This window comes from Nelumbo nucifera, chromosome 3, assembly GCF_055504915.1.
Source record: "Nelumbo nucifera cultivar China Antique chromosome 3, China Antique-T2T, whole genome shotgun sequence".
Lineage (NCBI taxonomy): Eukaryota > Viridiplantae > Streptophyta > Magnoliopsida > Proteales > Nelumbonaceae > Nelumbo > Nelumbo nucifera.
In genome coordinates this window covers 79439937-79467336 of record NC_142651.1, presented here as the reverse complement: position 1 = coordinate 79467336, position 27400 = coordinate 79439937, and the positions used below count along the sequence as shown (strand labels likewise).

The 27400-nt window shown below is 38.0% G+C and overlaps 1 protein-coding gene across 3 annotated transcripts in view; it reads right to left on the bottom strand.

Moving 5' to 3' along the window:
* Window positions 1–476: 476 nt before the first annotated feature.
* The window catches only part of LOC104588763 (Leucine-rich receptor-like protein kinase family protein), a 32802-nt gene continuing 5878 nt past the window's right edge, over window positions 477–27400 (bottom strand). For 2 of the 3 annotated variants that reach the window (XM_010246834.3, XM_010246833.3), the window contains 2 exons: window positions 10637–11020; window positions 477–806 (listed from right to left, as the gene is read on the bottom strand). In XM_010246834.3, coding sequence (XP_010245136.1) covers window positions 790–806; window positions 10637–11020 — 401 coding nt within the window. In that variant the 3' untranslated portion in view covers window positions 477–789. Of the gene's footprint in view, window positions 807–8101; window positions 8168–10636; window positions 11021–27400 lie in introns of all 3 variants that reach the window. The other variant, XR_733846.3, reaches the window with a different exon arrangement.

Here is a 27400-nt window from a genome sequence, read left to right as displayed (position 1 = left end):
ACCTAGGTTGCAGCCCTAGCTCCAACTTGTTTGGATAAGCTTACTCATTTCCTAAATAGTGATTTGTGTCTTTGAGGTTTTTAGTTATATTCATTTGTGAAATGTGAATAATCCTCTATAATGATTGTAATTGCACCATTGTCAAATAATTTACATTGATGTCCCTTGGGAGAAATTGCATAATGTTGAAATAACTTTTTCAATGTTATAAACTTAGCCATTCTATCATATAGGGATTTGCAACTGTTTAGAATTTGGTCATACATTGAGACTTTCATAGCATTGATTGATATTCTTGTGGTTACAATAATTGGTTTCAAAATATTTGCATCATATCTACTAAAAAGGACCTAAAATAACCCCCCCACACACACACTAATCATAATGGTGAAAAAAATTAGAGCTTGTCCCTTCTTATCAAATGCATGTTTTCCCAAGATACATTAGCAAGAGAATACAAGTTTTGAGAAAGAAAATTCCTACAAAACTTTGGACAATCATCAAAGACATAATGGCCATGATCATTAAATGCTTGCTTCATGACAACTAAGATTTTGAAGGATTATATAGTAGCTACCATGGTTGTAGACTTCTCGGGTTGGGAGAATGACAGAAGTAGTCATTAGAATTGAAAAGAGGAGAGGAAATGACTAATGTTATCTTTTAATCCATACCACAAAAAAGTAAGATCAATATGCTTTTCTCTATGAATGGCATAGCTACATCAATGTGTAGAAGAATAAATATTAGTATTGAATTATGTATTCCTCCACTTGAAGAAAGTATAGTTTATGACTCTCTACAATCTGCAAGAATAACAAAAACCATACAATGACTATTAACGGTGAAAGCCTTGAAAAATAATCACTTTCTAACAACGTTAGGTACATAATTCTATATATAAAAGAACTATAGAACTCATACACAATAAAGACACCCAAGTAATTGCTTTTTGTACATGATACATAATCAAGGAGAAAAAATGGATTCATGACTAACTATAGAAGGCTCTTAGACAAATCATGATGCCAATCCAATCTCTTATTTTTGATTTATACTTAATTCAAATAACCATTAAAATGATTTTGCTTATATCTAAAGTCTTATCAACAGAAGATGCAAGAGTCAGACTTATCAATATGAGCAAAGTTTTTGTTGTTGGAAGGGTTAGGATCCATCATAGGGATGTCGAACCATACTAGATGGTTGGGCGAAATTTCAAAATTTTTTAATCCTTTTGGGAATCAAATTCCCTATGTTTTGAAAAACTATATTTTTCTAGATCACTCTTGCACTGAATTGGGCCAAATTTGAAACCAAATAAAAAGGGAGATTTGTACTTGATACGGATACCACAAATGCAAATTCCAAGTTGGAAGTTTACGCCCAAATCAATTATAAAACCAGCCTCCACTAAAGATGACGCAATGTATAAGTGAAGCTGATTCAATAACACAAATTTTAACAAAACTAAGATCCAACTGTTTGGATCAAATTGAGGATGATGAGCCTAATATTCCCTAAATTTTTCTTGCAAAAGTCAAATAAAAATTGATCTAAACCAGTCCCAGATAGTTGATGTTGAACTAGGAAAAAACTAGGAGACAAAAGGGTGCTGAGAGAACTAGAAACTGCAAAAATATGTTGTCTTGGACTGGTCTGCCCCTTCCTCTTCTATTATCTCTTATAAAGTTATCTCCTAATCTAATTAGGAGATAATCTAGATCTAAATTAGATTTGGACTCTAATTAAAAATATACATTTTCTTATAAGATTAGGTGCTCCATACCCAGATTCACCCCATGACACATGACAAGCTTAATTAATCATATTAATTATGGATCTTAGGCCCATCAGCTATAAGGCTCACGATTCCATAATGTTGCTTGGCCCACTTAGGCCTAATTTTTATGCCATGGGACCTTATAATGACCTCATATATGTCCACATGGGTTTGGCCGAGCCTCTATGAAAATGCTTGAATGAATTCACTGTTAAACGCAATGAACCCCTAATCAACTATGAACTCAATATGAGCCCAATATTTACACTTAAATAATCATTGAATTCAGTCATCTTATGAAGACCCAAGGATAGTGGACTTAAGTAAGATAAAGTCCATTAGGTAAACAACCCTTAATGGTTTCTTACACTTAACCTCTCGGTCCATAATGATCATAACACTGCTCGACAGAGAATGACCTCTCCCCTGGTTGCAAGGTATAGTGTTGCACTCTCTACTCGGACGGATCCCAAGATTAAAATCTTTTGCAAACATTTTTCATAAAATATTAAATAGTTGAAATTCACTGCCAGTAGTTTAGGTTTCCATCAGAGAGTATAAACCCTATCATTCACTTTGTCCATAAAGGGACTGATCTTATTACTATGATCACCCACTCAAGTGAATTTTCAAACTGCCCCAACATACCCAGGTTTTGACCCTTTATGAATATCACTGATTGGTATATCAAAGTCAACCCAATCTAACACTTAGTGCAATACCATAACCAAGTCTATAGGTTATGTGTAACTTTTTAGTTTTGCTCATCAATCTCCAAGATTTAGGACATAACTGAAAAATGGTTTGAGTTCAACATTTCATCCAAATACACACTACATGTGCTTTGGGTCTAACCCTAAAAGCTAAGACATGCTGCCCCAACTTCTTTAGCAACACATTAGTGTCAGCCTTGGCAAGAAAAACCCCTCAAATCTATCTAACAACTGAGAATATTTTAAATTAACACAAGTCTCATATGTGTCCAGTTTAAGGGGTAATTACATAGAAACATACGAATATCAACATGAAACAATAATCTACTTTTATTCATTTAAAATAAATGCATTTGTACATCAATCCGATTAAAGTTAAGGGCATACACTATCTAACATTTGCATCCATTAAAAATGCAAGGTATAAGCATCCGAACAATATATCATCATTATGTCAAACTAGAGACTATAACAAAATCTTTTGTTCAGTTTGAGTTCTAGTTTGTAATTATTGTGCCACCACAATTCTTATATTCTTGCTTAAGATAGCAGGAGTTTTATTTACTAATTTCATGGTTTATTGTACTACATGAATATAAAACATACTAATAGGTTGTTCATTCTTTTTCTAACAATGAGCTTGTCTTTCACAATTAATATAAATAAATGACCAAAGTAGGCACTCCTAAGAAAAGTTGATCGTAAACCTTCAACATTTTTACAAAGCCATGTAAACTTTGAATATTATCTCATTTATAAGCCATGTGTCTCATGTCCTACTTCCCAATATTTTAATGAGGATTTTAAGTATTTTGTCTTAAAAAGTAGAAGTCATGAAGCTTTATCCTTAAGTTTACTATAATCATAAACCAAAAAGAATATACTTGTGAACTTGTTAGTGATTTGCTATTACCTAATAACTTTCCAGAACTACTAGAAACTTATTTAGTTTTTTTTCTTATTACTAGCATGCCATAAGAAAGTTCGACAATAAAGTCTTTCTTTTGGATGCAAAAATACAAATCAAAATTCTAAAAATAAATACAACCCTTTAGGTAACTTTACTTGATGACATGTTTGTCATGAGGAATTTAATTTTGTAAATTGTGGAAGTTCATCGAATAAATATTACAGGTCCATCTAGAAATGCTAGAGGCAGTGCAGTTTTGATGGAAATAAATGAATGGCAATTTTTTTTTTCACTTTCGTGGTTGTTGATTTGTCAAGATTGTCGCTTACTTTTTTATGCTTCTTTTCCCCAACATTTCTTTGAGTTTCTCCTTTTTTATCATGTCTGTTTGTTGTTTTTATTTTTGCAATTGATTTTAGTTTAGAACCACTATGAGTTTGTCAAAATTTTTACTTTGGCTTGAGGTTATAGAGATTATCAATGTTTCCCCCCTCTCCCAAGAGAGGTTCTTTTTTTTTTTTGTCTTGTGGGCATTGCATGGTATTTGAGTGTTTAAACAAAAGAGCTTTAAGATATTACCTTTTCTATACTTTTGATTGCCAAAAGAGTGAAATTTCCTTAGACTTGATAAGTTTGAGTTTTGCTCCTCTAACTTTGATGCAAACTCTCCTACAATACCCTTCTCTCTTTTCCATATCAGTTTAAATTAATTCCCTTTCTAACCTTGTCAATAACTTAAGTGTATAAAGGTGTTGATTCTCTATTTCTCTTGATCTATATCCCCCTTTTATGGTTCTTTCAAATTGATCGAGAACTCTTTTTCTCATCATGAACATTAAACATTGATTATTCCTTTGGAAGTTTTGTTCTTTCCACATGTTACATTTTATTTCAATTATGGATCATATTTTTAAGAGTTTATGAACTTTGAAGGATTAGTGTGGTGTATTGTATTATATTGTGCCTCATTAGTAATATAGGGACATTTTGCTTTTTCTTCATTTATTATGTCACCCTAATAAAATAAGGGTGGGGGCACCAAACCCATCAAGATTCTTCCTCTTATATCGTGCCTCATTAGTAGTGCTGGGTCATTATGTCTCTTTTCTCTCTTCATACCTGCATTGAACACTTATTTCATGGTATTAGAGCTAATGGTTTAACTAGATGTAGGTTTTGATGAGTGCATACAGCGACTCACATGAGAGTTATTGGAAAGAACGGTTGGTGACTCACATGACTCCACCTATGGTTGAGCATGGTCTCCCTATCGTCATGATAAAGGGCTCTTGGTTGGTGTGTGTTAAACTTGATGATTTGATGAGAACTTCCATTTTTGGGGAAGGAGTACCTAATGTAGATGACAAGAGACTCAAAAATGGAGGGGAGATGGTTGGAATGCAAGTGCGAGTAAATGTGCCCCACATTGACAAGGGATAAGAAAGATAAAGGATTTACAAGAGGTGGACATCACATTCAACCCAACGTTTAAGCTATTAAGTTATGAGCCAATCCTTTAAATACAATCCCTTTGCCTTTCCAATGTGGAACACATCTACCATACATGCATCCAATAGTCTCACACAAAGTTATACATGCACCAACCAAGAGCCCTTTGCCTATAACCATAGGGAGTCCACACTTATTTGCCAGCATCAAAGTCACCACGTGCATTTATTGAAACTTATGCTAAGCTAACCATTAACTCTCATTCTACATTTTGGGGGAAACAAGGGAGTCATCAAAACCAAAAATCTTGTGCACATGCATAAGACTTGTATACAAGATTTGGACACCACCTTTAACCAAAAAAACTTAAGCTATTAGGTTGTGGGGTCAATTCCTTGTATACAAGTCCCTTGCCTATCTTATCCCTTTCTAATGTGGGATACATCTACTCACACATGGATCTTAATAATCTCTCACCCATATGTAAGTCTCTTGTCATCTACATCAAATAAGCATTATAGAACTATTTTTTTTAGGAATTTTGCCTTTACTGTTGCGAGTTTCTCCATAGTAGATTTCTCTTCACTTTCTCTATTTCCTCTTTCATGTGTTATGGCAACATTTGCATTCTTAGGCTTTCCAGGCTGACTATTCTTCTTAAAGTTGTCGTTATTATTCTGAAACCTTTCTAGGAGAAGATTATGGTGAAGTTTCCAACAAGTGTCCTTAATATGATTCAATTTCTTGCTATATACACATATTACCTCTTTCTTCTCAATTGGTCCTTTGGCTTTATTCCACATGTGCAAAGTGTTCTAAAGGTGGTCCCTGTAACTATACTTGTCCCCTATGCCCTTTACTTCTCACCATAGAATATGCTTGAGCAAGGGTTATTTCATCTTTGCCCAGTTTCAAGTATGTCTCTCCATCTTTGGTACTTTCCCATACAAGTGCTTTCATAACATCAATCTCCTACCACATTGACTTCAACATAAAATAGTAGACATCTACACTATTCTCCCACCGTCTCAAATTGTTCACATCATTCTTCAACTTATATGTTCTTACAGCATTCAATTTCCGAGAATATGTTTCTGCGACACTATCCCAAATCTACACTATTCTCCCACCGTCTCAAATTGTTCACATCATTCTTCAACTTATATGTTCTTACAGCATTCAATTTCCGAGAATATGTTTCTGCGACACTATCCCAAATCTCCTTGGCCGACGTCATCCAGAGGTAATATTGACTTATGTAGGGTTGTATAGAGTTGACTACCACCCAATCACTGTGTAATTCTTTTGCATTGATTTTTCATATGTAGGATCGGTCTCTGCTAGTTTGTCCTTACTGACTATAAGATACCCCTATTAACCTCTACTATAAACATTGTGCCTAGACCAAATAATTTGCTCCATCTATTTTGATTGTAGTCACTTCAGTCAAAACGGAATCTACGAGACCAACCCCGGACACCGAAATCTGCTTTGTCTCACTTCCAAATTGCTCCATGACCAAATGAATATCCAAAAACAAGGTTTTTAAGTCTTTATGGACTAAATTGAGGTCAATCTAGTACCTGAAAGTCCCAAATCTAGGGTTTCATTGCACTTGACTTCTGGGAGAAAGGGATAAGCAACCACTCCTACCAGAGCATCTTTAACTTCTTCCAACTACAACCACCCTCTTCTAGAGATCAAAGGAACCCCAAAATCCTTGAGCGCCATGCCCAAACTATCTCTTTATCCTGTAATTGGAAATTCTCTAGTTGGTTAGGGTTTTGGGCAAAAAATCACCAACCTCACTTTCTTGGCAATCTACAACCTGATTTTAACTCTCCAAACCCTCTACCAACTAGGCATAAAAGTTCTTTGAACAATCAACAACTTATCTCTCCATCAAAGAGTGTATGGGAAAAAGAAAGAAAAATAAAAAGAAGGAAGACTTGCTATAATACAAGATGTGATTTAATACAATAAAATTCTGCAAAATAATTTTAGATTTAAGCAAGGAAAGAAAGTAAAGGGGAAGACAACAAGAAAGGAGAAAAAGGGAGAAAAGAAGAAGAGTTGGATAATCTCCCCTTCTACCTCTCTTAACTTTTATTAATCTTACTAAAACTAATCAAATTACAACTTTTCCCTTGAGTGAGCGGCCAACTTATCAATCTACTTAAAAAACATATAGGAAAAGCCCATTAACAAACAAAGCAACTAGGAAGAACAATAATAAGAAAATAACGGGTTAGAGCCCATTCGACCTAGTCTGATTGATGTCTTTACAAAGGAGTAAGTGCCTTGCACCATAACAGATTATGTACCAAGTTGAGGATGATTGATATTTATACCCCAACTTGAGGGGAGTGTTGTAATGCATTATATATTGTGCCTTGTTAGTAGTGCAAAGGCATTATTATCTTTCCTCCTTTTATTATGTCAACCTATTAAAATAAGGGCAAGGGTGCCATTGGATCCACCAAGATTCTTCCTCTTATTCTCTCTCTCTCTCTCTCTCTCTCTCTCTCTCTCTCTTTTCTTTCTTGATACCTACATTCAGCATTGATTTTGTAGTGCTTTGGATTTCTATGTTAATATATTTTTCTTGAGCATTATGGATGTTGGGATGCATATGTGAATGGATGCAACTCACATTGGAAAGGGATTTTTTTTTTTGTGTCTAAAGTTTCATAAATATTTTTTAAGTGGTTTAAAAGTTATTATGTTCTCATATGATAGTAGAAATTTTGTATTTTTTTTCCCAGTACTGTTAAGATTGGCCACCCCCATAGTATCTATGAATGTGTTACAACTAAAAAACATTGAGATCGATATTAGAATGATATATGAATGTTTTTTCTTCATATTATTCTTGTGGTGGGTGATTCCTATGCATTAGAATGACTTGTTAAGTGTTTCTGGATTTTTCTCTTCTCTTCTCTCTCTCTCTCTTTCGTTGTTTTCTATTTAATCTTTCAAGAAGCTATTACAACCATAGATTCTTTATCAAAATGTTGGGGTTCACAATAATCACCATAGGATAAAACCATAATATTTAAAATAAAATAGCAACCAAGAAAATCCAACAGCAACAAAAATAATGAAATCCAAGCAAAGACAAATAAAAACAAACATAACCAAGAACACAAAGGACTTGTGTGGTTCGCCTTACCGTCTATGTCCACAGGAGAAATGAAAACCATTCTTCACTATAAAAAATGGGAAAATGACAAATAGTATAGATACCTCGTGGCTTGCAATTTAAGCCAACCCTTAACTCTTGTACACTTGTTCTCCCTTTCCTCTTTCAACCTAAAGAACAAAAAATATGAAAAAAAAAAAAAACCCATTCTTACACCAAGAGCATTTTCTTTCTCTCAACCTCTCTTTTTTCTTCTCTCCAACAAGAAAAAGAACAAACTTCTTTCTTTCTACTTACTAAACCTACATACAAAAGAAACCTTTTATATGTAAAACCTGCCTTAAAATAAGGACAGACCACACTGACCGTTAGATTAAAAACTAATCCAGTGGTTAAAAAATAAGACAACCCCAACACATATGGCACTCATTCCGAAAGACTGAAATTGAATTTCCAAAGGATTGAAATTGATCTAGGTTAGTTTTTCCTTAATTTTCATCAAACACAAGGTTTTCTCATTTTGGCCATTTTTTTCTTTTTGTGTTGAGCCATCTTTGATTATTCCCATATTTGGACACCCCTGTTGAAAAATGGGCTTACAGCTTTATATTTTTTATTATCTTTATTTAGTTTATGGAATGACTCTGTAGTGGGTTTGTTGGGCCACATTCTTATTTACATCTTATACTCTTTTATTGTTGCCACAGTTAAGGGGCAATTTAGTCATTTTTTTCATTGTAAATTACGAAGAATAATAAAAGTGATGGGAGCGTAAGAAACCTATGATTGCTTTCTACCAACCTAGTTTCTCTTCTCCCCCTTCTATTCATTTTTTTCAGACCAGTTTTCTTCTTTTATTTTATTTTCTACTACAATATACAAGATTTATTGCTTTTCTGAGTTTACAACTTGGTATCAAAGCATAATCTTTAGTTTCTTCCATCGTTAGACTCATGATGATTGACCTTGATCAGCAGTGATCATGAAGGTTATAGGGTTTTTTTCTTTAAATTATTTTATTTTTTGTATTTAATTGACAACAGGGTCACTCTTGTGATTTTCATTTTCCCAATGTGGTCTGGCCATAGGATTTGTCTTGTTGAGTCACCTTTCACATGCTTTTTTTTTAATTTTTAATTTTTTAAGTTTCCATGGTTATTGGTGTTTTTCTGCTACAGATACCCTTGGTTGTGTGATACACTCAAAACCTTGAGAGTTATTCCTAATTCTAGCTGTATAGACAACCTAATATTTTTTCCATTGGAAAAAAGTGAAAGTATATATATATATATTCAAAAAACTTAAGAGTGAACTTACAAAGGATAAACTCATAGAAACAGTAAACTTCAAGCTCTGGTTATTGATCTAAAAAAAAAAAGTAAACTTCAAGCGAATCATAGGTATTTCCTTCTCTTTCTTCTACTGCTTTTTTTCATTCTTTTGTTGATTCTTAGGGCCAAATTGATTCGAAAATATATATACCTCCAAATTTTCAAAACATTATTTTTATCCTACTTTAACATCCAGGGAAGAGAAATCGCCATCTAAAATCGCCCAGTCAATAGACACTCTAAAAACCTGCAGAGTTGAGAGAAACTCCCATGTAAATGGACCCTTTCATTTCAAGCTAGTGCAACATACATTTGTTTCCTTTTGTTGGATGCACATTATTCCATAAATTCCTTGAACTTCTCCCCTTCTCATTTTAGGTTTTACCCATTTCTCCATCAACATGATAATAGTTTAATACAACTCAAGTCTGTCCATATAAAACTCCTTTTTCTTTCTACTTCTTTTTCTTCCTAATCATTCTAAATATTGTTCCATACAACTCTAACCTGTTAGTTCATAACCCAAAACGTTAATTTGAACTAGAATCTTAATTACTTCCTAAAACATTCATCCAGAGGTATTATCAAGTGGTGTCTGGTGCCATATCCATTGGTTATACTAGTTTGTATATGATTAGAAAGAATGAAGAAGATTTCATATGATTCATGATTGTGGTTCAAGTAACTGAGGTCTCCATGCTCCTTGTCAGCATACCAAAATTCCATGCCACAGAGAAAGGATGGAGTCACTACTGAGGTTTCCATGTACTTGTTTTAATAAAAAGAATTGAGCCTTTCTATTACAAGTTTCAAAATGAGACCTTAAGGTGCCTCTCTTTCATTGTGGATGGTTGTTGGAAATAGCTTGTTTCTGGTTTAGGTTGTCCCATTTGAGAATATTTTTTCCCAAAGAGAAAACATAATCTGCTTCATCTTTTATTGGATTTAAATTAACACAAGAAATTATAGAAAAGTGAATATTTAGTTTAATATAGTTATCACAGAATCATCCTATGCTTGGTGATACTTATCTATCTACAAACTGAAAAACAAGTTACATGGGACATGCAGGTAAATTGTCAGACCCCATTCAATGGATTTCAGTATTTCACCTAACCTGGTAAACCTTCTATGTGAATATTTTCTTATCAGACTATCAAAATCTAGTGTAGAAACTATCTTTCATGTTAGGAATTTCTATCTAGATCCATCAAAAGTGAAAAGCCAAGACCCGTAAGTGTACCATACACATGTATAGATATTTCATTTACAGCCAGCCTGAAATTTTATAGGAACCACAGGGCTAACCTCTGGAAGCAGCCTCTTCATCTAAAGGGGTTTCAGACGTTGGAGATGATGGAGAGTTGCATGAGGCCTCCCTAGCATCTAGCAACATAGCAATGACCTCTTTCATGGTTGGTCTATTGACTGGGGATGTGTTAGTGCAAAACAAAGCAATCTTGAGAACTAGAGACATCTCCTCTACTGTTTTCCTTCTGCTAAGATCCAGCCGTTCATCAAATATATCAGATGTTGGCACTTTATTTTGTATTGATCTTCTCACCCATGTGACCAGGTCTCCTCCTTGATTGAGGGGTTGAACAGGAGATCTACCAGTAATTAATTCCAGTAAAACAACCCCAAAACTATAGATATCACATTTCTCTGTGACTTTCATTGTGTAAGCATACTCTGGAGACAAAACAAACAAAAGAAAAAGCAAGTTATTATCAGATGACAGATATCTCATAGAGTATATCTGATAGAAATATGGTTAATGAACCTATTATAAAACACTTTCTGTTAAAGGAGAATAAACAATAACGATGATGATTAAGGAGCTTATTTTCCCAGAAAGATAAGGCCATCATTCAGGAATGTCAATCAAACAATCATGTACAGTGGACTGTTGTCTGCATCGTAATTATCCATGTAATCAAGGTTTTATATTTCAACTTTGCTAAAAATGTCAACTACTTAAAAATAAGAAAAAAAAAGGTCATTACCCAACGTTGGTCCAGATATCTGGGGTCTTGGGAGTGGTAGACTGAGTATGGTCCTAAACTTTAGCATTTTTTGTATAGAGTGGTAGACTGAGTATGGTCCTAAACTTTAGTATGGTCCAATAATACCAAGTAAAATATTGGAAATTTCATTTAGGTTTATTATAAATATTAATCTGTTAAGATATTTAAGATTTTTTAAATAATTATAACATTATAAATTGATAAAATGATGTTTTTAAAATGATTATACCATTTCAAGATCATTCTTCATGCACTTTGAATAAATTTAAGGGTTTAAAAAATTAATATATGATTCCATTTGTTGATATGATTTGCATATTATACTTATTCTATAATATCATGTTAGGAACCTGCCTAACTCAGGGCTCTTCGAGGGGCCAACCTCCTGAATTCTTGGAAAAAGAGAGAGAGAGAGAGAGAGAGAGAGTTTAATGCTGAAAGAATCAATGTCTTATTCCTTTTCTGCTCTACTACTTATAGTTTTACAATCTTGATTGTCTTTCTGTTACAGTTGTTGCAAGTGGATGGTTAGTTGTGCTGACGTGGCCTCCTCTTGTAAAACTGATTAACTGCTTTCTGTTGGTCTGTTCCAGCAGTCTTGACAATCCCCCCTTCCTTTAGAGCGACCTTGCCCTCAAGGTCTAATGTAGGAAAATTTGATTGCAGATCTAAGTAGGATTCCCAGGTTGCATCCTCTTCCGGAAGGTTAGACCATACAACTAATGCCTCTGGTATGACTCTGCCACCCCGGTGCACCCATCTGAAATCAGTGATGTGAGCTGGCTCAGTCTGCACTTGTCCTTCTTCTGAAAATATGGGAAGGGTCGAACTTGTAATGACTCCTGACTTCGGCCCCTTCTTCAGTACGGAGATATGGAATACAGGGTGCAGTTTGGATGTTGCCGGCAGGTCCAGTTTGTAGGTCACTGATCCTATTCTCTCCAGGATTTTAAATGGGCCAAAATAGCGCAGGCTGAGTTTGTTCCACTGTCGGCTTGCAACTGAAATCTGTCTAAAAGGTTGTAATTTGAGAAACACCCAATCACCTACTTCATATTGGACATTCTTGTGGTGTTTATCATAGGTGTGCTTCATCCATTGCTGTGCCTGTAAGAGATGATGTCTCAGTTCCCTTAGTACCTCATCTCGTTGCGTTAGCTGTTCTTCAACGGCCGCTATTGTGGTGGTTCCTTTTTCATAAGGAAGTAGAGGGGGAGGGTCCCGACCATATAAAGCTCTGAAGGGTGTCATCCCCGCGGCACTATAGAAAGTGGTGTTGTACCACCATTCGGCCCAGTGGATCCACTTCACCCATTGTCTTGGTCGATCTCCCGCGAAGCATCTCAGATATGTTTCGAGACTCTTGTTAACCGCCTCTGTCTGTCCATCAGATTGGGGGTGGTAGCTAGTTGACTTGAACAGTTTAACCCCGTGTAGGCGGAAAAGCTCAGCCCAGAAATGGCTCATAAAGATAGGGTCCCTGTCTGATACAATTGAGCTGGGGAGCCCATGTAGGCGCACAATTTCCGGGAGGAATAATTCAGCAACTGTGGCTGTTGTAAATGGGTGTGATAGAGGTAGGAAATGATTGTATTTCGTCAGTCTATCTACTACCACAAGGATAACTGTTTTTCCGGCAAAAACGGGCAATCCTGTGATGAAATCCATTGATATATCATCCCAGACTTGGGTTGGTATTGGGAGTGGTTGCAAGAGGCCTGCTGGTGTTGTAGTGGTTGACTTGTTTTTGTCGGCATACTGCACACCCGGCTATGAAGTTCTGGATAGATGTATGCATGCCTTTCCAATGGAATTGTGTGGCGATGCGCTTTTGTGTTCGTACGATGCCAGAGTGGCCACCTGTGGGTGAGGCATGGAATAATTCCAGGAGCTTTTTGAGATGAGCAGAGGCTGCCGGGATTTCCAGGCGTCCCTTGAAGAAGAGTAGATCATTCTTAATTGTGTACCCGGGGTGCAGTGAGGGATTTGCCAATACTTGGGCCTTCAACTGCTGTAGCTCCTTATGGAATTGGGCTTCTTTTTGCAGTAGATCCAGGAGTGGAGAAGTTGGGGAAGATACTAGTAACTGAAATGACTGTGGGTGCCGTGAGATGGCGTCCGCCACTCGGTTAGCAGCCCCTACTTTGTATTCAATTCTGTAGTCATACCCCAGTAGCTTGGATATCCAGCGTTGTTGTTCCGGGGATAGAACTGATTGATCCAATAAGAACTTCAGACTTTGATGGTCGGTCCGAATTGTGAACCGTCTACCGATCAAATATGATCGCCAACGTTGGACTGTTAAGACTATTGCTATTAATTCTCGCTCAGAAACTGATTTGGCCCACTTTTGTGATGTTAAGCCCTTGCTGAAAAAGGCTAGTGGTCGCCCCTCTTGCATGAGAACAGTCCCAACGCCTTGACTGGAGGCATCACACTCAATGATGAAGTCTTTTGTGAAATCGGGTAGTGCTAATGTTGGAGGGCTCGCAACTGCCTGTTTCAATTGCTCAAAAGCTTGTTGGGCCTGGGTTGACCAGTTAAAAGCGTCTTGTTTCAGCAATTGGGTCAATGGGGTAGCTATTAGGCCGTAGTTTTTTATGAAGCGGCGGTAGTACCCGGACAGGCCCAAGAAGGCCCTGAATTCTTTCACACATTTGGGTTGCGGCCAGCCCATTATACTGGAGATTTTATCTGGGTCAGCCGCTACAGTCCCCTTTTCTACAACATGTCCCAAGTAGTGAACTTGGTTTTGTCCAAAGGAGCACTTGGACTCTTTAGCGAACAGCTGGTGGGCCTCAAGTGTTGCAAGGGTGACCTGTAGATGATTCAGATGTTCCTCCCAATTGGGGCTATAGAGCAATATGTCATCAAAGAAAACAAGGATGAACTTACGTAAATATGGCCGGAATATGTCATTCATCAATGCTTGAAATGTGGCTGGAGCATTGGTCAGCCCAAATGGCATAACCCGGAACTCATAGTGGCCATCATGTGTCCTGAAAGCCGTTTTGTGAACATCCTCCCTATGTACCCTTATTTGATGATACCCAGCTCGTAAATCCAGTTTTGAGAATATGGTGGCTTGACTGAGTTCATCAAGCAGCTCATCAATGACTGGTATCGGGAATCGATCCTTAATGGTGATGCTGTTAAGGGCTCTGTAATCAATACAAAACCGCCACGTCCCATCCTTTTTCTTGACTAATAGTACCGGTGAAGAGAATGGGCTATGACTGGGCTGTATTATCCCTTGCTTAAGCATATCTTGAACTTGCTTCTCGATTTCAGATTTTTGAAAGTAAGGGTATCGGTAGGGTCTTACATTGGTCGGGGCTGATCCCGGCATGAGGGGGATGCGGTGGTCATGCTCCCGGCGTGGTGGCAGTCCTTGGGGTTCTTTGAACACGCTGCCATAGTGCTGAAGGAGTTGTTGTAGGCGACTTTGGAAGTCTCTAGGCCCATCTGGGCTGCTGTTAGCTAAGGATGGCCTGGTCCAATTTGAGTCCATGTGCATGAATATGGGCTGATCTGGATCTCCTCTTTGCTTTGTTAGTGTTGCAAGACTGATGGGCCTTGGGCCCTTGCATGTTTGCCCTTGTAGATGGACTGTAGAGTTCCCTGATGTGAAGTCCATGGTGAGACGGGCCCAGTCACAGACCACGAGTCCTATCTGTCTTAACCATTGAATGCCTAGCACCACGTCCGCTCCATTGAGATGGAGAGGATATAGGTCCATTGCAAACTGATGACCCTAAATCTTTAGTGATAGGCTATTACCGTTGGCCACATGAACCGTAAAGGCCGTTGTTGGTTGAACCGGAAGTCCCATTTTATCCACCAAGACTTGAGTTATAAAGTTAAGGGAGTTGCCACTGTCTATGAGGGTTGACACTTGGCGTCCTAGGATCAGCCCTGCAACTCTCATTGTTTGAGGGGACACCAGTCCCGTAAGGGCTTGTAGGGATATTTCAGGCATGCCATTGGATTGTATTTCCCACACTGGGTTAGATTCTCCACAACCTGTGATGTCGTCTTCCTCTTCGGCATCTGTTTGGAGGAGAAACGCTTGTTGTTTCTTGCAGCGATGGCCCGGCCCAAATTTCTCTTCGCAGTTGTAACAGAGACCTTTGTCTCTGCGGGCTTGCATCTCTGCCCAGGTCAGCCGTTTGAAAGGAACCAGTGGGCCTGGGCCCAATACTCCTTCCTCCTTGTCTGGTGCTGTCGTCCTTTCTTGCTCCCTTCTTGCTCCTGGACCCCATGGTCGTTGCACCTTTCTTGCTCGACTGAACTTGTCCTCATACAATCTTGCTAGTGCTGCCACATTGATGACCGAAGTGGGCTGCATCGCTTTCACTTCTAGTTGTAGTTCTTCTTTTAGGCCGCCGACGAAGCTTCCCACCAACGCCTTCTCCGTCCACTCTTGGACTCTCACGGCCAGCCTTTTGAACTCCATCTGGTATTCCTCTACTGATCCCACCTGCCGCAGCTTTGCCAAATTTTCATCAAAATCTTCGAACCTAGACGATCCAAAACAGACAGTCATGGCGTCCGTGAAGTCTGCCCAGGTTTGCCGAGGGTGGCCCCTTCGGTACCATTGAAACCAGAGGGCTTCCCCTTCAAGATGCGCAGAAGCCAGAGCTACCCTATCTTGCCCCGGTGTCTCATGGTAATCGAAATACCTTTCGGCTCTGAGAATCCAGGGAGTTGGGTCGCCGCCTGAGAAGATGGGGAAGTCGATTTTGGCTATTCTCGTTGCCGCCCCTGTTTTGCAGTTGTTTTCATTGCTGCACTCTTCTTGGCTTCCTCTGTCAATGTTCGTTGCCCCCTGCTCCAGTCGAAGGAGGAGAGCAGTGAAACCTTCCTTCATTTCTTTGAGATCTGAAGACATTCGAGGGATCTCTACCTCCATCTGATCCACTCGGGTGTCTATTGACGTGTTTCTTGTGTTGGTCATGCTGGCTTTGATACCAAATTGTTAGGAACCTGCCTAACTCAGGGCTCTTTCGAGGGGCCAACCTCTTGAATTCTTGGAAAGAGAGAAAGAGAGAGAGTTTAATGCTGAAAGAATCAATGTCTTATTCCTTTTCTGCTCTACTACTTATAGTTTTACAATCTTGATTGTCTTTCTGTTACAGTTGTTGCAAATGGATGGTTAGTTGTGCTGACGTGGCCTCCTCTTGTAAAACTGATTAACTGCTTTCTGTTGGTCTGTTCCAGCAGTCTTGACATATCATCTCCCCGTGCATGGTTTGGGAGATTTAGTGAAGCGATGAAGAAGTTTGGAATGAAACAGTGTCAGGTTGATCATTCCGTATTCAGCTATGAATCAAATGCTGGGAAGATTCTCTTGGTGGTATATGTAGATGACATTGTTATCACAGGCAGTGACAGACCAGGAATTGACAGGTTGAAGACTTACTTGCATGATCACTTCCAGACAAAGGATCTTGGCAAATTAAGATACTTCCTAGGGATAGAGGTTGCAAGGTCCAAGAACGGTATTAATTGGTGCCAGAGGAAATATGTCCTTGATTTGCTAGAGAAAACAGGGTTGTTGGGTGCCAGACCAGGTGAAACACCTATGAAACTGAATGCTAGATTGAGTACTGATATAGGTGAGGAGTTTGATGATCTTGGAAGGTACAGAAGGCTGGTGGGTAACCTTAATTACCTAACCATCACTCGACCTGATATCTCATTTGCGGTCAGTGTAGTGAATCAATTTATGCAGAACCCGAGAATCCCACACTGGGAGGCAGTCCTAAGGATTGTGAGGTATTTGAAGGGTGCTCCAGGTCGTGGTTTGTTGTATAAGAGTGGAGGAAGTCTTGAGATAGAGGGATACATGGATGCTGATTGGGCCGGGTCCATATCTGACAGAAGCAGTGGTAGCAAGAAGCAGTGCAAAGGCTGAAATATAGGGCTATGGCTCACACAACATGCAAACTGGTGTGGTTGAAGCATCTACTAGAGGAGATGGGATACTTGATTGACACTCCTATGAAGCTATACTGTGCTAACCAAGCTGTAGTTCATATTTCCTCTAATCCAGTGTTTCACGAAAGGACGAAGCACATAGAAGTGGATTGCCACTTTGTATGTGAGAAGGTGCTTAGTGGAGTGATAAGTATAGCATATGTGAACACAGGAAATCAATGGGCAGATCTGTTTACCAAAGGGTTGAATTGGGGAAGAGTGGACTACATATGTAACAAGTTGGGACTATATGACATATACTCACTAGCTTGAGGGGCATTGTTAATGTCGGTTGTACAAGGGTAGTACAGTCCTTTTATGTTTAGTTATATATGTATTGCTCTGCTGATGTGGCCCTCACTTAAGTGAGGGCACAATGGTAATCCTTGTATATCTTAGAAGAGTATAAATAAAAGAAGGGCCGACTAGAGGTTTAGTGATTTTTCTTCTAGTTCGGTTGTGACTTTTCTCCTTCTTTTTCTTCTCTTTCTCCTTCTCCTTCTCTCTCTCTTTTACTTCTCTTTCTTCTGATCTGAACATATACGAACATCTAATCTGAGTTTTATCAAAGCTTGTTTCCAAACAGAGAGTGTTTGCATTTCTCCATGGTTTGAATCCAGTATATGAATCCATCAGAGTCCAGATCCTAGGCAGCAAGGATCTTCCCTTTGTCTAGGAGGTTTATGCATTAATACAGTTGGAAGAAAGTAGAAGAAATTTAATGAACAGCTCTGGAGGGGATGCAATTGTGTTGACAGCAAAAGGGAATGTTACTACAGGTGGGGGAAATTTTTTTAAGAAGGGGGACCCTCAAAAAAGGGTGGAAGACAAAGACAAACTATGGTGCACCCACTGCCAGAAACCCCAACACACCCGAGAAACATGCTAGGATCTTCATGGGAAGCCCATATGGACCCAAGATTTAAGCAAGAAGCAAGGTTCAGACCTGAATAAGAAGTCAAGACAGCAAGGTCCAAGAAAGTTCACCACAACAAATATGGCTTCTTAGGAGAATCAGCCCCCTACTACTGCTATGACTCAGACACACACTTCTGGTTCTGACCCGAGGGAGGATATTATCAAATCCTTCTGTGACCATTTGGAACTTTATGGTAGAGCAATTCGTCAGATGGATTCTTCTCCTCCTTCAACTTCATTTGTGTCTACATCAGGCAACTCTGCCACAGCTTTCCATGTATCGTCTTTTGAGTCTTTAAAATTGATGTTTCCAGAGTTGTTTAAGTCAGTGTCAGTGTCACAGTTTACATGTCAAATTTGTCAATTGAGTAAGCATTGTAGAACTCATTTTTCTTCAAAAAATAATAAATCTGAATTTCCTTTCCATATTATTCATTCTGATGTTTGGGGCCCTATTACTTTACCGTCTGAGAGTGGCTACAAATATTTTATTACCTTTATTGATGATTACTCCAGATACACGTGGATATATCCCATGCGAACCAAGGATGAAGTACCAAAAATTATCCAAGATTTCCACCGAATGATCTTCACCCAATTTCAAACTGAGATCCAAATTTTCCATTCCGATAATGCAAAAAAATATTTTCATAATGATCTCACAGAATTCTTTGCTTCGCATGGATCACTTCACCGTAGCTCCTGTGCTCGAACACCACAACAAAATGGTGTTGCTGAAAGAAAGAACCGACACCTTCTTGAAGTGGCCAAGGGTTTACTCATCCATATGAATGTCCCAAAACGTTTTTGGCTTGAGGCGGTCTTTGTGCTACCTATCTCATTAACCGTATGCCCTCTCGCTGGTTAGAGTGCAAAGCCCCACATCAGCTTCTTTTTCCCAAGGCTCCTCTTCTTTCTATTCCTCCTTGTGTGTTTGGTTGTCGTTGCTTTGTTCAAAATCTGGCTCCCACCCATGGAAAATTGGATCCTCGTGCTATTCCTTGCATCTTCTTGGGGTACTCCCTCACTCAAAAGGGGTACCGATGCTTTGATCCCGTCTCCCAGAGATATTATGTTTCTATGGATGTCTCTTTCTTTGAGAGTGAGCCTTTCTTCTCTGTTTCTCCTCAGGGGGAGTGTAGAAATGAAGAGAAACTAGTTCAGCTGCCTCCTGTTCCTGACCCTCCTCCCTTTCATGTTTTCTTTCGACGTCACAAAGGCTAGCCAAGTTCAAGAGTTGTGGAGCATCTAGAAGTTGTACCACCAATACCATCAAACTCTCCGGGGGTGGATCCTTCTCAACTAGGTACCTTGGTTCCCATTGATGTTCCTGACCCTATTGCCATTGATACCTCTATTGTTGATGACCTTAACCTTCCTATTGCTCACCAGAAAGGTGTTAGGTCTTGCACCACTAAATACCCCATGTCCCACTTTGTTTCCTATGAGAACGTTTCACCTTCCTTTCGGGCCTCTCTCTCTTCCATTAACAGTGTTCCTATTCCTAAGAATGTGGCAAAAGCTCTTTTGATACCTGAATGGACAGATGCTATTGAAGGAAAAGATTAATGCTTTACATAAAAATGGTACATGCGAACTTGTAGATCTTCCTGAAGGGAAGGAACCAGTTGGGTGTAAATGGGTTTTCACAGTAAAACATAGGGTTGATGGCATAGCGGAGCGGTATAAAGCTCGTCTAATAGCAAAGGGGTTTACACAAGTGTTTGGAGTGGATTATGCAAAAACATTTGCACCCGTTGCTAAGATGAACTCCATTAGAGTTCTTTTCTCCTTAGCTACTAATCTTGACTGGGAACTTCATCAACTTGACATCAAGAATGCATTCTTAAATAGTGACCTTGAAGAGGAAGTATACATGGTGCAACCCCCTAGTTTCCGGGCTCAGGGTAATGAATAGAAAGTGTGCAGGTTAAAAAATCATTATATGGCCTGAAACAATCACCGAGAGCCTAGTTCAGTAGGTTCCATGTAGCAGTTTAGTAAAGAGGATACAAGTAGTGTCAATCTGATCAACACTGTTTGTGAAAAGAGGGGAATGATGGATTGCAGCACTGATAGTATATGTTGATGATATAGTTATCACTGGTGATTGGAATGATGAAATTCAAAAGTTGAAGAGTTTCCTTGCTACCCAGTTTGAAGTGAAGGATCTAGGTCCTCTAAGGTACTTCCTTGGGATTGAAGTGGCCTGCTCACAAAAGGGTATCTTCATTTCCCAAAGAAAGTATGTCCTAGATCTACTCCAGGATACAAGAAAATTGGGAGTGAAGCCTGTATATTCCCCTATTGATCCTAACCACAAATTAGGAAACTGTCAAGGTGAATCCATCGAGGATGTGAAACAGTTTCAGAGACTTGTAGGAAGACTGCTATATCTTTCTATGACTCGACCAGACATTGCTAATGCAGTGGGTGTTATTAGCCAGTTCATGCATGCCCCTAAGATTACCCACCTTGAAGCAACAGAAAGAGTTCTCAGATATCTTAAGAAGTTCCCAGGTGCAGGCTTGTTGTTTCAAAAGCACGGAAATTTGAAAGTTGAAGTGTATACCAGTGCTGATTGGGAAATATCCTTGAATGACCGGAAGTCAACAAGTGGCTATTGTACCTTTATAGGAGGGAACCTAGTTACCTAAAGAAGCAAAAAGCAGAATGTGGTAGCTGGGTCTAGTGTTGAAGCTGAATATCAAGCAATGTCTCATGGAATGGCAGAAATTATATGGCTAAAGAATTTGTTGAATAAGTTGGGCTTTCCAGTTGATGGACCTATGACTCTTTACTATGATAACAAAGCAGCCATAAACATTGCTGCTAATCCTGTGCTGCATGATAGAACTAAGCATATCGAAGTTGACAAACATTTCATCAGAGAAAAAGTTGTCACAGGGGAAGTGTGTACTCCCTATGTCAGTTGACTAACTTGCAGACATCCTCACAAGAGGGTTACATCACTTGCGACATTATGATTTATGTGACAAGTTGGGCATGATTGATATCTATGTCCCAACTTGAGGGGGAGTGTTGAAAGGTTGTTATTCTGTATGTTTAGTACCGCAGGGGTACTTTTGTACTTTCAGCACTTTTTATTTTAAGTTGTGTCGCCCTAGTATAAATAATAAAAAACTGGTGCCGCCAGCACCTTTTTTTGTGACTCCAAATCTCTCTCTCTTCTCTCTTCTCTCTTCCTTTCTTCCTTCTCCTCTAGATAACAGAAACCATCACCCTTCCTTTTAGACTTACCTTTCCTAATGTGTTACACATTCTAAAAATGCCTATAAACTTGTTTTCTGTTAGTAGTATTACAAATTTGTTAAACTGTTCAGTAACCTTCTTTCCTTCTTGTGTGGTACAAGATTTGGCCTCAAGGAAGATGATTGGTAGAAGTCGTATGGTGGATGGTCTCTACATGTTGGAGAATAAAGCTAGTCTTGCGGTTACTAAGTCTAAGAGTCAAGTTTATTTATGGCATATTAGTTGGGTCGTTTATCATTTGAGTTGCTAAAGTTTTTGTTTCCAGAGTTGCTCAAGTCAATGTTAATGTCTAAATTCACATGTCAAACTTTTCAGTTGAGCAAACGTTGCAGAAATCATTTTGCTTCATGAAATAATTGATCTGATTTTCCTTTCCATATTGTTTCTGATGTTTGGGGCCCTATTACTTTACTATTCAAGACTAGCTATCGATACTTTATTATACTTATTGATGACTACTCCAGATATACATGGGTGTATCCCATGTGGTCTAGAGATGAGGTGCCAAAAACTGTACAAAATTTCCAATGCATGATATTCGCTCAATTTTAGATGGAGATCCAAATTTTCCAATCTGACAAAGAGTATTTTCATCATGATCTCATGGAGTTTCTTGCTTCGTGTGGGTCCATTTATTGTAGTTATTGTGCCAAAACACCACAACAGAATGGTGTTGCAGAAAGAAAAAAATTGTTATCTCCTGAAAGTTGCTCGTAGACAACTCATACATATGAATATTCCAAAATGCTTCTGATTGGGCTACCCTTCTTCTCAAAAGGGCTATCGATGTTTTGATCCCATTTCTAGAAAATACTATGTTTCTATGGATGTGTCTTTCTTTGAGAGTGATCATTTCTTTCCCAAGGGGGAGAGTAGGGTGGAGAAACAGGTCCATGTTCTTCCTCCCCTACCCGATCCTCATCCATTCAGTATTTTCTCCCATCGTCGCAAGGCCCAACTGAATTCATGAGTTGTGGAGCAACTTGAAGTTGTACTACCAACATCATTAGATTCACTGGGGATAGATCCTATCATCTAGGTACTCTTATTCCCGTTGATGTTTCTGACCCTATTGCTATTGATTCCGTTATTGAGCATCCTATCTCCCACTTTGTTTCCTATGAACATCTCACCATCTTTTTGTGCTTTACTTTCTTCCATAGACAGTGCCCCTGCCCCTAAAAATGTGGCAGAGGCTCTCTTAGTACCTGAATGGACAAATTCAATGAAAGAGGAGACCAATGCCTTATATAAAAATGGTACATGGGAGTTAGTGGATCTTCTTAAGGGTAAGGAATTGATAGTGTTTTAAAAGCGCAAGGTGCAAAAAAGGTGCAGGGGTCAATTTGTGCCTAAGGTGCAAAGTGAGGTGCGTGCCTTCTTAAGCAAGGTGCAAAAAAAGGATAAAAAAAATTAAAAAAAAAAACCTAAGAAGTGCAAAAAATGCAAAAAATCAAAAAATTATTAAACATAATATTAATAAAAATATAAACTTCAATTTTAAAATAAATGTTTTAAAAAACCTATTATCTAATATTAAAATACATAAATATAACATGTAAAGCATATTCAAACGAGAATTTAAAAATAAAATCAAATATATAAAACATTTTCAAGCATATAGAACCCACAATCTCTTTTTTTTCTCAATTGCATTACTTCAAGTAGCTAATGTGATGTAAAACATATTACATTCCTGATTCTACAAGCTGCCTTTGTACCACGCCCCTCGAGACAAGCCCAAACAAGTCCACGTTAGGTCTTAAATTCTTAGTTCTCACACAAAAAATTCGAGAACCCCCCATTTGGTAATGTTGATCATTCATTCATCCTAATAAAATGTCTTCTTAAAAAGTAATAAAACTATAAAATCATTATTTTTTGTGTGAGAACTAAGAATTTAAGACCTAATGTGGACTTGTTTGGGCTTGCCTTGAGGGGCGTGGTAATGGGGGTCCGAGGGCGGAGCCCCCGACCCAGCCGCTAGACACAAAAAAAGCATAAAAGCATCGAAGTTTCAAAAGGCGCACGCCTGGGCTGAGGCACAAGGCGCACTGGGCACACGCCTAAGCGCACCAGGCGTGCGCCATTTGAAACGGTTACGCCTAGGACTTGGGCAAGGCGCCTACCCTGAAATGCACCTCGCCTGTGCGCCTTTTAAATCACTGGGAACCGGTAGGATGTAAGTGGGTATTCATAGTTTAGTAGAGGTGTAAACGGATCGAATTCGAATCCGATTAGAAAATTCGATATCCGACAGATATTGAAAATTAATATTCGAATTCGAATTCAACTAAATATTCAAATATTCAATTTGATTTGAATTCAACCAATTAATTATTTTAGGTAATTAATAAATATATAAAATAATTAATTTACTTATATAAAGTATATAAATATATAATTTTTTTATATAATTTAATTATTATATATAAATTATATAAAACATTTAAATACTTCATATATTATATATAAGAATTAAATAATCAATCGAATTCGGATATTTATCAAATCGAATAAGTTCATATCTGAATTCGATTCGATTATGTTGAATCTCGAATTTGAAATCAGATTTTCGAATACTGTCGACACCCCTTTTTTTTTGACACCCCTACTATGGAAAGGTACAAAGCCCAGTTGGTGGCAAAAGGGTTTACTTAGGTGTATGGAGTAGATTATGCAGAGACATTTGCTCTAATAGCTAAGATGAATTCTATCAAAATCCCTTTTCTCTCTAGCTACTAATCTTAATTGGGACCTTAATCAGTTAGATATCAAAAACGCCTTCCTGAATGATGATCTTAAAGAAGAGGTGTACATGGTACAACCACCTGGCTTTTGTGCCCAAGGCAAAGAACAGAAAGTGTGTAGGCTAAAGAAATCTTTGTATGGACTAAAACAATCGCCAAGAACTTGGTTCAACAAGTTTCATCTAGTAATGCAGCAGATTGGCTATAAATAGTGTTAAACTGATCATACATTATTTGTGAAAAGAGAAGGAAAGATTGCAGCCTTGATTGTGTATGTTGATGACATAGTAATCACAGGTAATTGGAAAGTTAAAATCCAGAAGCTAAAGGAGTTTCTAGCCACTCAATTTGATGTGGATGATCTAGGTCCATGCAATATTTCCTTGGAATTGAAGTGGCCTGCTGAAAAAAGGGGATCCTCATTTCTCAAAGGAAATACATCCTAGACCTGTTATAGGATTCAAGAAAACTAGGGGGCAAGCCAGTTGACTCTTCCATTGATCCAAACCACAGACTGGGTGATTGTTGTGGTGAGACTATCAAGGATGTAAAACAATTCTACGGACTTGTAGGAAGTCTCCTGTACTTGTCCATGACCGGCCAGACATTGCTTATGCTGTGGGTGTTCATGCCCCTAAGACCACACATTTAGAGGCGGCTAAGAGAATCCTTAGGTACCTAAAGAAGTTTCTGGGAACTGGTTTACTATTTCAGAAGAATGGGGATGAGCATTTGAAGGTTGAAGTGTATATAGATGTTGATTGGGCTGGATCAGTTGATGACAGAAAGTCCACATGTGGGTATTGTACCTTTGTGGGAGGAAACCTAATCACATGAAGAAGCAAGAAACAAACTGTAATGGCTAGGTCTAATGCTAAATCCAAGTATAGGGCAATGTCCCCTGGAATAGCTGAGGTTATGTGGGCAATGTCCTTGAATTGTGACAACAAGGCTGCCATCAATATTGCAGCCAACCTTGTCCTTCATGATAGAACTAAACATATTGAGGTGAACAAACACTTTATTAAGGAGAAACTTGTTAATGGGAAAGTGTGCACTTTGTATGTTAGTTCCAAGGAGCAACTTGCAGACATTTTTACAAAGGGCCTACATCACTTGCGGCACAATGACTTATGTGACAAGTTGGGCTTGATTGACATCTATGTCCCAACTTGAGGGGAAGTGTTAAAACTATTAAAAATCTGCAATTTAGTGCTATAGGGGCACATATGTAATTTTTCCTTTCTTTTTTATTATTTTTGGGTCGCCCTAATACAAATATAGAAGCGGGCACTGCCAACCAATGTTTTTGACTCCAAATCTTTTTTTCTCTTCTCTCCTCTCCTCTCTGTTCTGACTTTCTATTGGTCTTTTACCAAGAAAACAGTAATAATAGACTCTAGGGCTGCTTGGGCCTGGCCTAGCCCGCTCACTGGGCTTGATATTATATCTCAGGCATCCAGGCTTTCCCATATAAATTAATATAATTATTTTTTAAAATATAAATTGTCAATTTAATTTTATAATAAAAATTATAGAGCACACGCACAATTATAATAATAATATCAATTTATTAATTTGTACCATATGTGGTATTACAGTATACATATATGGAATATACATATATCATAACTTCCAGGCTGGGCTAGGATGAGTGGGCCTAGGGTTTTCCAGGCCCAGGCCCAACCTGCATTATGTGTGGGCTTAGTATGGGTTTAGGCTAGGGTGGGTCAGATTATGCAGGCCCAGGAAGAAATGATCAACCCTAATGTGAATTGGTTGGTTGTATCATACAGATATCTATACCAATCTCCCTTTTCCTTCCCTGAAATATCATAATATGCCCAAATGCCTTTATTTAATGTCACAAGTAATATTTAATTACCTTCACAATGAGCCCAATTATCATGTTTAAGAAATCCAGGACAAAATATTGACAACTTTAGGGTATCACTTTATTTTCTGCCTTTTGGTTACTTGAGCACCTGAACTAATCTTATTATTCCAACATTTTATTCCTGTTTTCTTGATTGATAAAAAATGAGTTTGTTTATGTAATAAAAAAGTAATTAATTTAAAGTTTTAAGCATATGCTCACTAGTCTTATTATTCTAACATTTTATTCCTGTTTTCTTGATTGATAAAAAATGAGTTTATTTATGTAATAAAAAAGTAATTAAATCAAAGTTTTAAGCATATGCCCCTAAGTATCACCATGCGGTATTAGTTCAACATTATTCTGTTGGGCATTTGTTGAAATGTAGCACCCATCACTAAAAAAGTTCAAGAAGCAATTTATATTAAAAAGTTCTTGTGGAGGTTGTAATGGAAAGCTGTGTATTATTTATCAAAAAAAGGAAAGTGGTGTATTTATAGAAATAATTAGAGGGCAACTAGGGCGGACTCATTCAAATTAGGTGCCCAACTTGCAGCCCTAGAAATAATCGTAAGGAAGACCTTGAAAACAGGTTTTAGGAGTGACAAAAATCAAAGAAACAAATAATGTTTTGGCTACTTTACATCAAAATTTCAAGGATTGTGTTATTCCTTCTTGAGTATTGCTACTGCCAACTCCTATTTCTTCTTTACCTTCTATTTTGTTTCTCTTAATTTATAAATCGAGGATATTTTTCTCAAATGGTCCCATCTTATCTAGGGTCAAGTATGTTTTAAATTGCTAATCCATTAACTACACGGGCACAAGTGCTAAAATCCACAGGTATCCCCTATATCTTATATCTTGCTCAACTAGGACAATGATGGGACAAGAACACTTCTACAGATACCCTTCCCTTATCTCAAAGTGATTAAGATAAGCAATATAAATGCCTATTGATAAGAGTGAGGACCCACACAAGTTTAAGATAGCCTCATTTACATAATTATCCCTTGATTAGTCATCAGAATAATACTAAGAGTTGTTGTTCCTTTTTATTCTAGTTTTAGCTAGCTTAGGATTAAAGTCTCTTTGAGAAACTCTTGTAATCTTAATTATACGTAGGATCGATCTTATTCTCTAGAGTTGAAATTTAAATATTGGTACCAAATCTTCTCTATTATTGCATATGTTTGAATTCTTTCATGCAGGTATTCTTTAGACATGCTTGCAGTATTGACTATTGTCT